The 16,479-nt window shown below is 50.1% G+C and overlaps 1 protein-coding gene across 2 annotated transcripts in view; it reads right to left on the bottom strand.

Moving 5' to 3' along the window:
* Positions 1-16,479, bottom strand: part of TSPAN5 (tetraspanin 5) — a 173,278-nt gene that overhangs the window by 22,846 nt on the left and 133,953 nt on the right. For both annotated transcript variants that reach the window (XM_036340247.1, XM_036340236.1), the window contains exon 2: positions 8,961-9,011. In XM_036340247.1, coding sequence (XP_036196140.1) covers positions 8,961-9,011 — 51 coding nt within the window. The remainder of the gene's footprint in view (positions 1-8,960; positions 9,012-16,479) is intronic.

A 16,479-nucleotide genomic window follows, 5' to 3' on the forward strand; every position in this document is an offset into this window, starting at 1 on the left:
TGCCACAGAGCCGGCAGCCTGGCCGCTAGTCCCGTCGCTGGTCCTGCTCAGGGAGCCCAGCAGAGCACTGTAGGGGGCGGGGGAGAGGCCAGATCTGAGCGAGGACAGTGACGCCCACCGAGCTCCAGGGAACCACTGGGCAGAGGACCTGCAGGAGCTCCACAAAGACCAGACAGCACCCCCTTTACCACCTGCCAGGCCCAGATGGCAGAGCCCGCCCCCACCCCTGCCCTGGAAGGAAGTGGGCAGAGGAGCATCTGGTGTGGGGGGCGGGGCGGCAGGAGGAAGCAGGGAGAGAGGCTTCGCCCTGCTCCCCTCGTGGGGGCCCAAGGGCGAACGTTTTAACCCAAAGTTAGGTTCGGGGTATTTATCCAGCCTGTGTAGTCACTGGGCCCGGCCTGTGCCTTCACATGAGAGGAGGACTGTGGTATCTGAGAACGAACCACAAAGTCACTGAGCTTTTGACCCCCCCTGACTTTCCTTCCTGAAACAAACCCTGCGTAAGCTTGGAGGGAAGTAGAAAAAGAGAAGATGTAAACTCTCACTGTTGAACCCGGGACAGCACGCCCCTCGTCCGCTAGCTTCCCAGGTCCTGAGCAAGGCTGTTTGGTTTTCAGGTTTGGGGCCACAACAGGGACCTTGGGGGGATGACTTGGTGTGGGGTGTGATAACGGAGGAGGAGATGCAGACCAACTTACACCATTTCAGTCACTAAAAGAAAAGCTTCAAAGAAGTATTCCCAGCACCTCAGAAACGTCCCCGTAAAGCAGGCTCAGAGCCGAGGCGTGTATCTCTGTTCCAGTTCCCGGAGTCGGCACTGCCACCCACCCCTCCCGCAGGCTGTGGGAACGTGACCCCTCCTGCGAGGAGCGGCCTGGGCCACTGAACCTCATTTCTCTCATGTGCCTTCTTGGGAAAACAGGGAGCTTTTCCGAAGTGAGCCTGCTGTATGAGTCTGACAGGAAGCAACCAGAAGGTTCCCAAGTGAGACCTACAATTACAGGCCATGGGGGGAGAGGGGGCCTGGAGGGTAAGGTTGCCCGCAGCCCCAGGAAAGCCATGGAGAAGAGCAAGATGGGGCTGCAGTTCTTCCGACTCCATCCCCCACTGGAGTTAGGAAAATGCCAGCCCTTTCCTTCCAGCCACTGCCCCCACGCCCACCCCTTCCCTACAGCGCCCAGCTGGGTGAATGCCAGGGAGGATGATGGGGACAGGAGAGGGGACTGGGGCAGAGGGTCAGACTCCCAGGGTATCTCTCTGGGCTTGATTTCCTCTCTACAAGTTTAATGCTAGGTGCAGAGATTCCAGAAGTGAAAATGAAACCCCTGTATGAAGAGCTATTTATCCTGTGTGGTCTCCTACATATTCTCTCATTTAGTCATAAATTCTGCATATTCTCTCATTTAGTCATGAATCCTCTGGGCATCCATGGTGGGGGAGGCATGGCACCAGAACTGAGCACAGAAGGTCAAGGAACACAGGCTCCTGCCCTTAAGGAGTTTTCAGGCCAATTTATACCCTCTGCCCTCCTGGTGGGCCTGTGCTGTGTATGTGTGTGTGTGTGGGGGGGGGGGGGGGAGCAAGGGGGGATGGCCAGGAGGGGCAATAGAACCCAGAACTCACACTGAAGGCCAGTGAAGGGCACTCCTCCTGCTCTGAAGAGCGAAGTGTCCCCCGGCCCGCAGCACCTCACTGCGAGGCTGTCAGTGATGTATCCCTCTGCCTCTCGTCTCCACTGAAAAATGAAGTCATACACAAAAATGGTGGGCAAAAGGGAAAGGAGAGGTACCTCTAATTTCTCCACAAGTTGTGACAATCATGTACAGATTCTCATTTTAATGCCAGAAACGAAGGGTTCTTTTCTTTCCTGACACCCAGAATTAGTGGATTAGTTGTTCCTACCACTGTACCACTATCAGATCCCACATCAGAAACCACATGTCATTTTACTTCCGTTCATGCTGTTACTACAATGTGCTGACTAGAGATCTGAGGTAAATACTGACTTCTGTACATGAACCAGACAGGCCACAAAATAGCCAGGGTTAAAAAGAATGCTTTCATCATTTCTTTGCTCATTCTTTCTTTTGTAAGCAATATTTTTTGTGCCAGTTAATGTTCTAGGTACAGGAATACAGAAATAAACAAAAGCCTCCACCCTCACAGAGCTGACTTTGTAGTGGGAAAAGGCAGCAATAAACCTGTTATCACATAATTGATAAGTCCTCTGAGAACACAAGGGGAGAAACACAAGGAAGGGAGAGGAAAGGCCCAGGGTGGGGTGAGAGTGGTGACTTTAAATAAGCCAGGAAGGCCTATGGACAAAGGTGACATCTGGGCAGAGATCAGGAAGTAAAGGAAAGGGGATCTCTGGGGGAGAGCATACCAGATAGTAAAGAGCACGTGCAAAGGCCCTGGGGTGGTGAGTTATGCTTGAGATTTTGGAGGAACAGCAAGACGATGAGTGGGGGTTAGAAGGCAGCAGGGGAGGGCACAGCGTGGGAAATAAGATCCCAGAAGTAATGGGGCACCACATACTGCTGTGAGTGAGATGGTAAGTTCACTGGAGGGTTTGGAGGGGAGAAGTGACAGAATCTGCCTTACATTTTAAAAGGACCGCTCTGGCTGTTGCATAGAGATGGGCCTGGGGGCACAAGAGCAATGCAAGCAAGATGTGGTGGCAGCTTAGACCAATGGGTGACAGTAGAGGTGGTGAGAAGAAATCAGATTATCTATATACTTCCCAAGTAGAGCTGACGGTATTTGCTGACAGACTGGATGTGACATAAGAGAAAGAAAGGTGTCTAAACACCTGAGCGAGTGGATGAACAGAGTTGCTGTTTGTTGCAATTGAGAAGAGCGGGGGTGGGGGTGGCGGGGAGGACGTCAGGAGTGTTGTTTTGGGTTGCTAAGTTCCAGAAGCCCATTGGGCGCTTAAGTGGAGATGATAGGCAGGCTACCGACTATCCAAGTCTGGAGGAGGTAGAAGGTCGGGGCCAAAGATTTCAGTTTGAAAGTCATCAGTGTTAGATGGCATTTAAAAGCTCCAAGCCTGGATGCGACCTCCTAGGGCAGAAGTCCCAGGACCGAGCCTGCAACATTTAGAGGTCAAAGAGGTGAGCTGGAATTAGCAAAGGAGCGTGAGCAGGCACTGCCCGTGAGGCAGGACATCCAGGAGTGTGGGAGATCTTGGAGGCCAAGTGAGGAGAGCGTTTCAGGAAGGGAGGACTGGTAAACCAGGCCTTGGTCCTTGCTTTCCTGGTAAGGGTTGCTGAGTACTGGGATGACAAAATGATGTGCTCCATGGCCCAGATGGGTACAATAAGAAAGTGACAGGTTCAACTAAGTCCCTAGACTGGTTAATCAGAGATCAAGTGAAGGCTATGGTCTATCTATAAAGACAAGATGCAGAAATGCAATCTGATGTAATGACAAGTGGATGGATTAGAAACTGCATGACTGATGACACCCAGGGGCACATGTAAGCGAATGAGTGTCAACCCCAAAGGAAATTTCTAGTGACATGTCATCGGGCTCTGTCCTTGGCCTGCTCAACACAACAGTGGCTTTGATCAGTGATAACTAAGCTTGACTGCAATCAGAATAATCTAGGAGGCGTGGGACACAGAGCATCCATGTGCACGCAGACCTGCAGGACTTCCCCAGTGGCTAAAGGGACGAAGTGCTAGAGGAAGGCCTGCACAGAGGAAGGGATTGAGGGAGCAGCTTGATCAAAACGTACAGCTAACGCCATGCTGAGTGGCATGGGGAATGTGCTGGATGGCAGCTGGGTGAATGTGGAATCCTGCATTGACTCCGGAGAGCAGAAACCTAGCTGCATCTGAGACCCACTTGAACTCTCTGGGATCAACAGTGTGACCCCAAGGGATATAACCCAGCCACATGCTCCATGTCCCCTAAAGCTCTCTCTCAATGGTTCACAGGACACATGAGACGGAGGTCAGAGGAGCATGACCAAGATGCTGAAGGGACTCCACCCAAAAGGGACCAGGTGTTTAGCTGAGAAACTCGGAAGAAACCAGGACTCCACCCTGAACACCTCAAGGGCCAACCTGGAGAAGGACTGATTCTGTGGGATCCGACAGCCAATGAGTGCAAACTACAAGAACATGGGTCTACTTTGGTGCAAGGAAGGTCTTTGCGACAGAAGAGTAACCCAAAGAGATAGAGGTGGTGAGTACTCTGCTGTAGGAACTGTTAAACTTATACTTCAAGTGAGCACTTATGACAACATTTTATGTGTATATGTATACATTAGAGGCCTGGTGCACGGAATTCATGCACAGGGAAGGGGGCGTGGGTGTCCCTCAGCCCAGCCTGCACCCTCTCCAATCTGGGACCTATTGGGGGATGTCCAACTGCCTCTCACAATCCAGGACTGCTGGCTCCTAACCACTCACCTGCATGCCTGCCTGATTGCCCCTAACTCAGTGGTTCTCAACCTTCCTAATGCTGTGACCCTTTAATACAGTTCCTCATGTTGTGGTGACCCCCAATTTCATTGTTACAAATTGAGCATAATTAAAGCATAGTGATTAATCACAGAAACAATATGTAATAATATATGTGTTTTCCGATGGTCTTAGGCGAACCCTGTATAAGGGTCATTTGACCCCCAAAGGGTCGCGACCCACAGATTGAGAACCACTGCCCTAACTGCTCCCCTACTGGCCTGATTACCCCTAACTGCTCCCCTGCTGGCCTGATCACCCTTAACCACCTCTGCCTCACCCCAGACCCAGGACCCAAGAGTCCCTCCTCCAGCTGGTTGCAGGCACCTGGGACCCAGGCTTCCTTCCCTCTGGCCGGCCGCAGGCACCCAGGACCTGTGCTGGCTTCGCCCAGGCTGGACCGTGGGCAGGTGGCTTCACCTGGGCTGCAGCTGCAGGTGCTCGGGACTGCGGGGCGGGCGACTTATCCCTCTTCTGGGCTGCAGCCTGGCTGGTCCCCATTCCTCTTGTGAGCCCATTTGTGCCTGGCTGGTCCCCACTCCTCTCTTGCAAGCTCATTTGTGCCTGGCTGGTCCCCATTCCTCTCTCCCCAGTGTTGAGTGTCTGGGCCGTGATGGCATGAGGCTGTGACGACCATTTGCATATTAGCTCTTTATTATACAGGATTTTACACATAGCTGTGCACCCTTCCTAGACTGGAAATTCCCTGAGGAATCACATCCCGGAGTCCAGCGCGACCCTTTCCCATGCTACGTGCTCAATAAACATTATTTGGATGACAGAACGGATCCTGGCGGGATGCCACGGGGCCTGCGGTGCAACAGCAGCTCATGCCACATAACTGCTAATGTTCCCTCTGAAACAGCAGCTCCTGTTATTTCTGAAAAGCTGCACATAAACCAGTTCTCTGTGGAGACGCAGCCATCCTCTGCATCGTCACAGTCGATTTGGAATTTAGAAATGAATTACTTAATTATTACGTGTAACAGTCCCTAGTGATACTAGCCCTTGGTTTAAAACTTGGCCTGGAATTAAGTAAGTATGAGGCATGGTAATTTGTGCCTCCAATGTTTCTGCAGCCCAAGTAAAAATGTGTATTACGTCTGATCCTTCCAGCTGTGACCCAGTTCAGAGATTTGCCCTCTAGGCCTCCTTTCAAGTAAATGTCCCTGCTCTCTCCACGGGGGTATTACTTACGGACTCACAGGCTGGAGCTACCACCCGCAGGTGCAGGCCGCCCACCGCCTGTGGCTGGCTGTGGTTCACCTCCAACCTCATCCTGCCAGAGGCCTGGTCCAGCTGAGAAGTTAACCCAGGGGGCTTTGACAGAGCATCCTTTGCAGTTACCAAGGTGATCGATGCACATCGCATCCTCCTTAGGAGCCCCCAAACCAAACCAGTTCTCTGGGGCCCATGAATCAGAGCCTGGAACTCTCCTAAAATCGGAGGCAGCTTCCAAAGCCTCCATCCTGCCCCGTCCGTCCCCATGTAGGAGTGGACATGCCTCAGTCATGCGCCCAGGGGAGGGAGCCATGTCTCCACGAAGCCTTTACTTTACAGCAGGCCCTGTCTTGGGGGCCATCACCTCTAATCCGCACAACAATCCTACAAGGTGATGTCAGTGTCCCCATTGCACAAACAAGGAGAGGGGATCTCAGAGAAGTTCACACAGCTGCCCAGAGTCACACAGATGGTAAATGGAGAAGCCAGTGTTGAACTCAGGCGTGTTCAGCCCCAAAGCTGTGCTGTTTTTCCACACAGCAAGCAGAGCCATCTTAAAACAAAGCCAGATCAAGACACTCCCTTGTCAATATGCCCTGGTGACTTCCTCTCAAACCAAACTTCAGCAGGACCCTGCCCGCTCAGGCACCTGCCAGCCTCTCTGGCCACACCCCCTATTCTTCTTGCCCTTGTTCTCTCCTTCCAGGCCTCCTGGCCTTCCTCCTATTCCTAGGAATCACCAAGTCTCTGACTCAGGGCCACCCCATTTGCTATTCCCTCTGCCCAGAATACTATTCCCCAGGACTTCTGCAGATCCCTCCTTCTTCCTCCAGGTCTCTGCTCCAATGCCACCTCCTCAGGAGGCCATTCCCAACGACTCTCTCAAAAAGAGGCCTCTTCCATCACCACTCTCTAAGCAGCCCTTACCCTGCAGCTCACATTCTCAGCAGCACCTACCAGCGCCTGAACCCATCCTCAGCTAGTTGAGCACTTCCTGACAGCCCTCCCACTGGAATGCAAGCTCCAGGGGGGCAGGGGCTCTGCGTCACTCACTGCCACATCCCAGGTCCAGGGCCCGCGTGCAGCAGGGCCCACCAAATTGGGCAGCAGTCTGTCCTCTCTCCTCTGCCGCCTCCATCTGGTCCCAGCACACAGAGGCCTGCTACACAGCAGCTGCTGACCTTAGCCAAGGAGCGTCAGCTCTCCAGAGAAACTTTCCATTTGCTGCCAGGGGCCTGACAAAGAAGGGACTGATACTGCATCCCCCTGCCTGAAGACCGCATCACCCCCTTGCTCTGATATTTTCTAGTTTTAGAATTTTGTGATTTTATCAGAGAAGAGACATTTGGTGCAACGGGTGAAACAAAAAGATAATTATATTTCACAAAGAGAGAAAAAAAGCCTTCGAAACAACCAATTGTCTGTTTATTGCCAGACTAGACAATTCGTTCATTTAATGCCTCCCAGCATCTTTTCAAAGCAGATGGAAATGGGCTCTCATTAACGCAGAGTTATAAAAAGCTGTGTGACCCAGCACTGAGCCAGCCAGAGGGCTTCGAAGAGCAGACTCTCTGAGCTTCCACCAACACAGATCTCCCAGCTTCTCCGGGGACTGAGGCAGAAGCTGGTCCTGAGCCAAGAGAAGACCAGTGTTCAACATAACAGTTTCCAGAGATACAATCACCTCTGTTTGGGGAACTTAATTTGTCTCCCTTCATCAGTAATCCCCGCCCTGGTAGGTGGCTCACTCTCCGTAAGCCTCTTTACATTTCGCAGGAGTATTTTGTAAATGAACAGAAGGTCTTTCATTTCAAAACTCAGGATTTACTTGGTGTTTTCCTTGATGCCGTCTATCTGAACGTTGTTTCAGTTGTGGAAATTCCTCCTGGCATCTGAGGGGCTTTTGTTTACTGGACTTTCTTAGTTCTCCTCTCCCTTCTTAACACACAGAACACTTCAAAGAAACTCTTGGCTCGGGGCCCTGGTCAAGCTCAAAGGGTGAAATACCAAAGAGATAAGGGAACAATCTTCTGGGAAAATTTAAGCTAACCTCTTAGTTTACCACTTTTAGCCAACCCGTGCACTCCCTCCTTCTGACAAGGTGGGAGATGATAAAGCTGTGCTGTGTAGCCAGCCACGCACCAGGGCGGACACATGCTGCCAAGGTTCCCACTACCAAGCGAGGGAGAAGGAGAGAGCTTGCGTTTATCTCCGAATTCCGGTGCTTGGCCTCCGCAGGGAAGGTCATGCAGGAAAATGACAGGTGCGGGTGGGGAGGGAGTCGAGTGGAGGGTGAACTCGGACCTGGTGCCGAGTGTGCTGCTTAGAGCACACACTGCCGGCGCTGTGTCCTCACTGCAGCCTGGAACATGCCGCCCTCTCTGTCCAGATTCTTCCTTTGACTCTAGTGCATTCGAGCATAAATTTCGAATATCCCTAAATGCTTTCAATCAGCAGACAGTATTCCCATTCTTGAGCATTAATGATAAGTTTATCTGCTATTCGAACACAGATGATATCCAGCTTCCTTCACAGGACATGCTAACAGCTGACCACATAACGCTCACACTAAAAAAAAAAAAAAATAATCTTTATGGCTTGAGTAAGCTTCCAAAGGTTAAAAAATAAACCAAAGAGAAAGAAAGCTGCAGGTAGGTGAGTGATGTTAACGCGCATGATTGAGATTCCTGGGGCAGGAGGAAGCCTTCCGTGGAACACGTGTCTCTGGGTCACTGACACGATTCCCATGCGCAGTCTCTGTCGTGCGCGTGTGCTGTTCTGTAATTATTTTGATATTCTGGTCAGTTTAGGCCCCATTCCTAAAATATGCCATTATCTTGCGAAAACACTTTCCGTAAAGAACCATATTTGTTTGTCTTGTTGTTGTTTTTTCTAATTGAATGCATCGGGGTGACCCTAGTTAATAAACTTACATAGGCTTCGGGTGTACAGTTCTATGGGATAGCATCGGTATATTGCACTGTGTCTTCACCACCCCAAGTCAGGTCTCCTTCCATCACCATTTACTCCCCCTGTACCCTCTGCTACCTCCCCCTGCACCTCTTTCCCTCTGGTAATCACCACCCTGGTGTGTGTGTCTATGGGTTGTTTCTTTGTTTTTTTACTTAATCCCTTCACCTTTTCACCCAGCCCCCCAAACCATGTTTGTTTATACTCTGCGGTTTCAAAGAGAAAAAAGAGAACATAGAGTATAACGTGCAGCCTCTAACCACCCAGATGTGTGCATTTTCATGATATCCAACTTACTTTTTCATTCCACGCCCACAGTCCAATTCCAAGAAATGCTATTCCCAGAAACTGAAAAAGAAAGAGAGAACGCAGTGTAAATATAAGAGTCAACACCATGTTTTTACTAATATAAATTAGAAAGTTTTCAATCAATTCTTCTGCCACTTTACCTGGCTGGAAAACAATTCATTCTAAAATCTGAGTAATAATCTTTAACAGAAAAAAAAAGAAAAAAAACAAAACCAGAATCCCCCTTGATTAATGTTATTACAGCATTAAAAAGGGTTGGGTAAAAAAAAAAAAAAAAAAAAAAAGGTGGGTGTATATATTATTCAGCCTTCAAAACGGAGGGAAGCCTGAAGGACATGGTGCTACATGAAACAAGCCAGGAGGACAACGACCACGTGGTATCACTTACACGCGGAATCTAAAAATGAGCAAGTCAAGCCCATAGACATGGGGGGTAGAAAAGTGGTTTCCAGGGGTGGGGGAGACAGGGAGAGACTGGTAAAAGGGTACAAACTTTCAGCTGAAAGATGAATATGACCTGATAATCTAATGTATGACGTGGTGGCTACCGTTCATACCAATGTATTGTATCATTGAAATTTGTTAAGAGGAGAACGTAAATGTTCTCTCACACACACACAAAAGGTAACCCTGTGAGGTGAAATTGGGATGTGTCTTAAAATCGACGGTACCTCTGCCAGGCTGGGGTGGCTCAGTGGATTGAGTGTCCTCCCATGCATCAAGAGGTTACTACTTCAGTTCCCAGTCATGGCACATGCCTGGGTTGTGGACTCCATCCCCAATAGGGGGCATGCAGGAGGCAACCAATCAATGTTTCTCTCTCATCGATGTTTCCATCTGTCTCTCTCGCTCCCTTCCTCTCCCTCTAAAGCAATAAAACAACAAAATATAAAAAAAGATACATCCACATATATAAAAAATGTATGTACAAAGTTTTTTTCTTAATCGATGGTACCTGATAGTATTTTTGCCTTGACTATACCAAAAATAACAATGTCACTTATAATCAGGGTGTTAACAGGTGCGATGACACACTATTCAGTGCTGTCCACCCACTAAGCGCTCAGTGATCGGAACAGGGTGCAACTGACCATGAGGAAAGACTCATTCCTCACCTTCATTAGCAACTCGGAATCCCCTGCCCAAGCACTGACGGGGACAGAGTGGGCGGCTGAGCAGATCTGACTGACATGTGGGTTAAGCTAAGCGTCAGGAAAGCTGTCCACCAAGCGAGCGGGGTGCGCGGAAAACGACAGTGAGGGTGGCCACTCCTCCCAGCTCCAGGGAAACCGGAGCTGCCCACCTGGGAGGCCGTCTCCACTCGCTGGGCAGGGACACTTTGCCGGCTTCAGACCGACAGGGGCTGGGCGAGCCGCAGGAGCAGAGGACGGGAACGGAAAGCACACACACCATGGAGCGCCCGGAGAACGGGCCGGTGCTCTTAAAAGCCGGTCTTCCCCAACCTCCCAGCAGTGACCCGGCCTCGCCACGAGGGTATGCGATGTGTTCTGAGCTCCTGCACGGAACGCTCCAGCGTGGCCGTGGCAAACACCGGGGCCCCTTCCTCCTCCTTCCGCTCTCAGACATCTGAGAAGCGGTTAGGAAGATGTCTTGTTCTCAACATCCCAACAGGAGAACTATGGTCAGCCTCTCACTGCCGGGTCAGAGTGCTATTTCACTTCACATTTCTGACCCCAAACCACAAAGGTGCCGTCCCCCAAGGCACTCGGGGCTCTGCAGTACAAAAATAAAGTCATTCAGCATCTCTCTCTCTCTCTCTCTCTCTCTCTCTGTCTCTCTCTCTCTCTGTCTCTATTTCTAGGTGCTCGGCACAACTGGGTAACGGGGGACAGGTGTGCACACAGGATCCCATCACACCTGAAGTCACCGAGCGCTTGGCTCCACACGTAGGACGACATCAAGTGCATCCACGAGATGCCTGACTTTCTAACGCTAAAGCCCTTCGTGCACAAATGTTCCCATCGCCCGCCGCAGCATTTAATCACAGCATCACCACGAGGGTGGGCTGTGGTGGCAGAGGGCACTGCAGTCAGCTGTGCTTCTCGCTGCCAAGAGGGTAGACACGTCACTTCGCTGAGGGCCCTGCGAAATCGCTAACATTTATTTCCCTTGATGACTCACCGGCCCCTGTGCTCTGTAGGCAGCGTCTCTCTTTAGCATCACAACACGTTTATTGTGAAATACAGGCTCAGGTTAATGAGGCTCAGAGCCACACAGCTGGAAACCCAGGAAAGTCTCACACGGAAGTGCACGTCCTCACCAGCCTTGGTGCATCCCCATCCCCCACGGCACAGACAGCTGTGACATTCAGGTTAGAATCCGACGGAATCAGAACAGGACATGGCACCTTCCCTCTCCAGGGACCAAAGGCAAGTTGGGGAAGAAAGAGATGAAAACCTCGCCTTTGCCTGAGAACTGGCTGAAGAACAGAAATGCCCCCCCCTGGGGTCAGCAATGGAGGGAAGTAGGAAACAGAGGAATCCCACGGTGGGCCAACTTGCTCCTCTTTGTATAAAGTCCTCCTTTCTCGTCCTGCCACTTGGCAAACCCTTTGCTCTCACAGACCATATAAATGGGTTGGAAACCAATAGTTGCCCACACAAAAAAAAGGAGAGAGAAAAATCAGGATTTAAAAGAAGACCCGCAGACCGTTCCTTTATCACCTTGCTCCAATATGTTCTGCTTGAACTGTGACTTTCCAAACTAGGGCTTAAGAACTTGGAGAGCAGACGCTGGGTTTAAAGACAAGGACCGCTCTCAATACCTAAGCAAGAGAGCGGTTCGGGCTGGGGCCTCCGCACGCACATACCTTCGCAGCTACGTCACTAGCAAGTGTCCTCCAAGCACTCTCAGCCCATGTGTTTTGTTTTAGAACCAAGTTGTTCCAGCTCCACGTAATTAAAGGGAGAGGAGCCAAAAGGCAGAGACAGGCACGCAGCACTCGAGGCACACGGACTCCCCTTCCCACCTCTCAGGAAAGGGGGCATAAACCACCCAGCTGACCTCGTTAGGAAACCGGGAGGCCTGCTCACAGGGAGGGAACAGCTGAGAACACTTGCAGGCAGCTCCTCATTCCTGCGAAACCGAAAAACAGACCGACGCATCTTCCCGCACGGCAATGTATGCAAACACGCAGCACAAATGTTTGTCCACCCGGTTTTTGATGTTTTAAAAGGAATGACAATAATCTTGCCAACACTTGTTGAATGTGAGTAGGAACTAGGTGCTGTGTTTTTTTGTTTGTTTGTTTGTTTTGTTTTGTTTTTAAAATATATTTTATTGATTTTTTACAGAGAGGAAGGGAGAGAGATAGTTAGAAACATCAATGAAAGAGAAACATCGATCAGCTGCTTCCTGCACGCCCCCCATGGGGGATGTGCCCGCAACCCAGGTACATGCCCTTGACCGGAATCAAACCTGGGACCCTTCAGTCCGCAGGCCGACGCTCTACCCACTGAGCCAAACCGGTTTTGGCGGTGCTGTGTTTTTTTACGAATTTGCTACAACACCTCTGCCTAATGTAGTAGCCACTGGCTACTGAGCCCCTGACATGTGGCTGGTTCAAACTGAGATGAGCTAGAGTCTTAAGATGAATAAAAATAATGTAAAATATCTCATTAATACTTGCTTTATTATTGACTACCCTGTTGAAATGATAAAGCTTTAGATGTATTGGGTGAAACAAAATATATTAGTAAAATTAATTTCACTTGTTTCATTTCCCTTTTTTAAGTACAGTTACGGCAACCTTTAAGTTCCCTATGTGGCTTGCACTGTATGACTATTGAACAATGCTGGCCTGAAGTGTCCCTCAACAGCCCCATGTGGTAGGTGCTGATCACCACTTTACAGATGAGGAAACTGAGACTTAGACACCTGGGATAGTTCTCCCCCAAGGTCACACAGGTGCCTGCCCTGGAAACGCTCAGGAAATGACTCCTCAGCCCACGCGCGAAACTATTACAGCACTTTCCTGATGTGCATAAAATGTCCAGACAAATAATGGATGGACAATTATACGGAAACTCTTGTCCTAACACCCAAAATTGCCCCTTTAATTTCTAGGTGTTCAGGGCACGGGTATGTTTTCCTGAGGGAGTGCGAATGGCACCAGGTGCTCTGAGAGTGGCACGCTGACGCAGCTGCTAGGCGTGGCGGGACAGAGCGGGCAGAGCTGGCTCTCAGGAAACGCTGGAGAGGACAATGGACCCAGGATGGAGACATGGGTGATGGCGTGTCCATGCCAGGAGGGACACGTCTGCCCCTTTCTCCTAGGAGTGGAAGATCTCCTCCTCCATCTGTTGTTTTGGTCCTTGCTGAGCCTCCAGCATCTTGGAAACAAGCCTGTGCTCCGTGCTAACTGGTACAAAAATGGGTCCTTTGAGAAGCCATCCATCCATCCATCTACAATCCTCAGCGAATGTTCCCGAGCTCCGACTCGGCGCTGCACACGACTTTTCTCTTGTGACACAGGAGATAAGGTACAGTCTCTGCCCCGTCAGCCTGCAGTCCAGCAGGACTGTAACCAAATCATCAAAGCTTGAAGGACAAAATTGTCCTTGATGGTGCCGTAAAGGAAAAGAAAGTAAGGCCAACAGAGACCGTCAGAGGGGATCTGACCAGAGAGCGTTCCCGGAAGGCTTCTCTGCGTGGGATGTAGGAACTGGGGTCTGCCGGATGAGGAGACATAAACTGGCAAAAATAAGCAATAAAAAAGGGAAGGGTAGTTCAAGCAGAGGGAAAGCGTGTCCGCACTACATGTATACTGCGGTGGCGGCAGCAGGGCGCATCGAAGGGTCTAAAACAGGGGTGGGGAACCTTTTTCTGCCAAGGGCCATTTGGGTATTTATAACATCATTTGTGGGCCACACAAAATCATCAACTTAAAAAAATTAGCCTGCTGTATTTGGTCAAACATTTAATGAACTCACCCCTGATGCCTGCCGCGGCAGGGCCGGACCAATGATTTCTCGGGCCTTCTACGACCCGCGGGCCAGAGGTTCCCTACTCCTAGTCTAAAGGGTGACTGGTGTGGCTGGCGCACAGAGGATGAGGAAAGAGAAGAGGGCAGGGCAGATTTGCAGTTAGAGACACAAGCATGAACCAGCCCATGCAGGGCCTTGTAAGCCGCATTAAGGAGTCTGGGCATTGCCCTAAGAGGGACAGGAAGCCATTTAAGGGCCGACTGTGTGTAGTGAGCTGTGGTGGGGTGAGGAGTCTGGTCAGTATCAGATTTGGGCGTTGGAGAAATGATGACCTGGGCTGCAAAACAGAGGAGATTCACTGGGACTAGAAGGAAACAAGACCGATCATGCCCTGGACTGAAATGTAGTGGGGAAATAGAAGTAAAACTATTTAAAAGTGAAGCTGACATTTTCAGTGACGACTGGATATGGTGAAGGGGGGCAAGGGTGACGGAGAGGGAGGTGTTGGGGATAATGCCTGTGATTCCAGCATCTTCCACACGGATGGCTTTTCAAATTCCATCTTATGTCCTCTCTGCCAGAAGTGACTCTCGGGGCTAATTTTGTAACTAGCTTGAGATCTAGTGGCATTTCTGAAGGACAGTTTTCTTTCACGGGTATTTTGGCTGCTATCTGAATTTTCTTCGAAGCAAATTTCAGCTTGTGTACTTTAAAAAATAAATTACTTAAAATCGATATACATGTCCACCCCCACCCACTACTTTATTTTTCTTTTTTTTAATATATTTTATTGATTTTTTTTTTACAGAGAGGGAGAGGGATAGAGAGTTAGAAACATCGATGAGAGAGAAACATCGATCAGCTGCCTCCTGCACACCCCTTACTGGGGATGTGCCCGCAACCAAGGTACATGCCCTTGACCAGAATCGAACCTGGGACCCTTGAGTCCGCAGGCCGATGCTCTATCCACTGAGCCAAACCAGTTAGGGCAACCCACCACTACTTTTATTCATAAAAGGAAGTAGCTACTGGCCAGTGTGGCTCCATTGGTTGGAGCGTTGCTCTGTGCACTGAAGGGTCTTGGGTTTGATTCCTGGTCAGGGCACATGCCTGGGTTTGGATTCGATCCCCAGTCGAGGTGCATATAAAAGGCGACCAATAGATCTTTCTCTCTCTTGCTCTCCCTTCCTCTCTCTCTAAAGTAAAAAAAAAAAAGGAAGCAGTTATGTATAGATGTATGTTAAAATTCACAGGCAACTCTTAAATACTCAAAAAAATAACAATTTCATCAATGGCATCTGCCCAGAATTCCATGAACAGGCTCAAAATAATAATGCAGCAATGTAACCACAATGGAGGGAAACAAAAGTCAGGTTAATCTTCTCACCTCCATTGGAGCCTCAAAAATATTATCTTAAATAACAATGGGTGGAACTGTTATCCCTTCCTCATTCTGATGAAGGGTTTTGTTTTTTGTTTGTTTTTTTAATTTTAAGCTCTGCCTGAATAAACAGGACAGATGCATTGAAAACATTTGGCACAGAAGAGAGGAACGAGAGGCCATTAGGAAAGATGTATTTTTCTGGAACTGCAACACATGTTCCTTTTATTAGATGTTTTCTGACGCTTTAGTGTGAACAACACTCCCGTCCTGGCAGGGGTGGGTGAGGTGGGGCAGTCCACCCACGTGTGCTAAACACTTATGTTAACAAAACACACCTTGTCCTTATAGAGCAGAGGCTGATTTCAGGAGTAAGAGGCCTCGGGGCAGAATCCTTGCCAGGTCTAAGGAGGAAGCTCGGGCTGGTGGAAAATTCAATGCTCAGGAAGTCGATCCCAATTTTGCCACGGGGTCCCAGTGTCCCAGTTTGCACATGCAAACTGTGCAGATCCACGGAAGATGGAATAACAGATAAAGCTCAGACTTGTAAACAGGACACTCCGCATCTGAGCTGGGTCAGCCTCCCTCTGGTCTGAACACAGGCAGCCCGCCGGTGCACCGGCCCCAGCACAGCCCGGTGCTGTGATCGCGGGGAAGGCTCTCCAGTCATTCAGCACAGAGTTGCTGATCATCTACTGGGAGCCAGGCAGCCCTCGAGAGGAGACACTTGGATAAATCAGGAGCCAGAACAGACGAAAGTGCCTGTGCTGTGGCTGACACTCCAGTTGCGGTGTGTGGGGAGGCAACGGCAAGGAAAGGAAACATAAAGGAGTGGATTACACAGACTTTTAGAAGCCGAGAAGCGCTGTGGGGAAGGAGAGCAGCAGGAGGGACCGGAATGTGAGGGGGGTGCTGCAATATTAAAACAGAACGGGCAAGGCAAGTCTCCATTAAGAAAGCGCTGGATGAGCAAATGTGACGGAGATGAAGGAGTTGACCGACGGAAATCGGAAATCGGGGAATGGGGCTCCAGGCACAGGAACAGCCCGGCTGGAGGAGGGGCTGTGCGGGCACGCCGGGGGAGGGCTGGTGTGCGCGGGGCAGGGCTAACAGGAGCCAGGCTGGGTTGGTCTTTGAAGGCTGGAGCGACAACTGTGGTTTCTACTGGGAGAGAACAAGA

Source organism: Myotis myotis, unplaced genomic scaffold (genome assembly GCF_014108235.1).
Source record: "Myotis myotis isolate mMyoMyo1 unplaced genomic scaffold, mMyoMyo1.p scaffold_m19_p_1, whole genome shotgun sequence".
NCBI lineage: Eukaryota > Metazoa > Chordata > Mammalia > Chiroptera > Vespertilionidae > Myotis > Myotis myotis.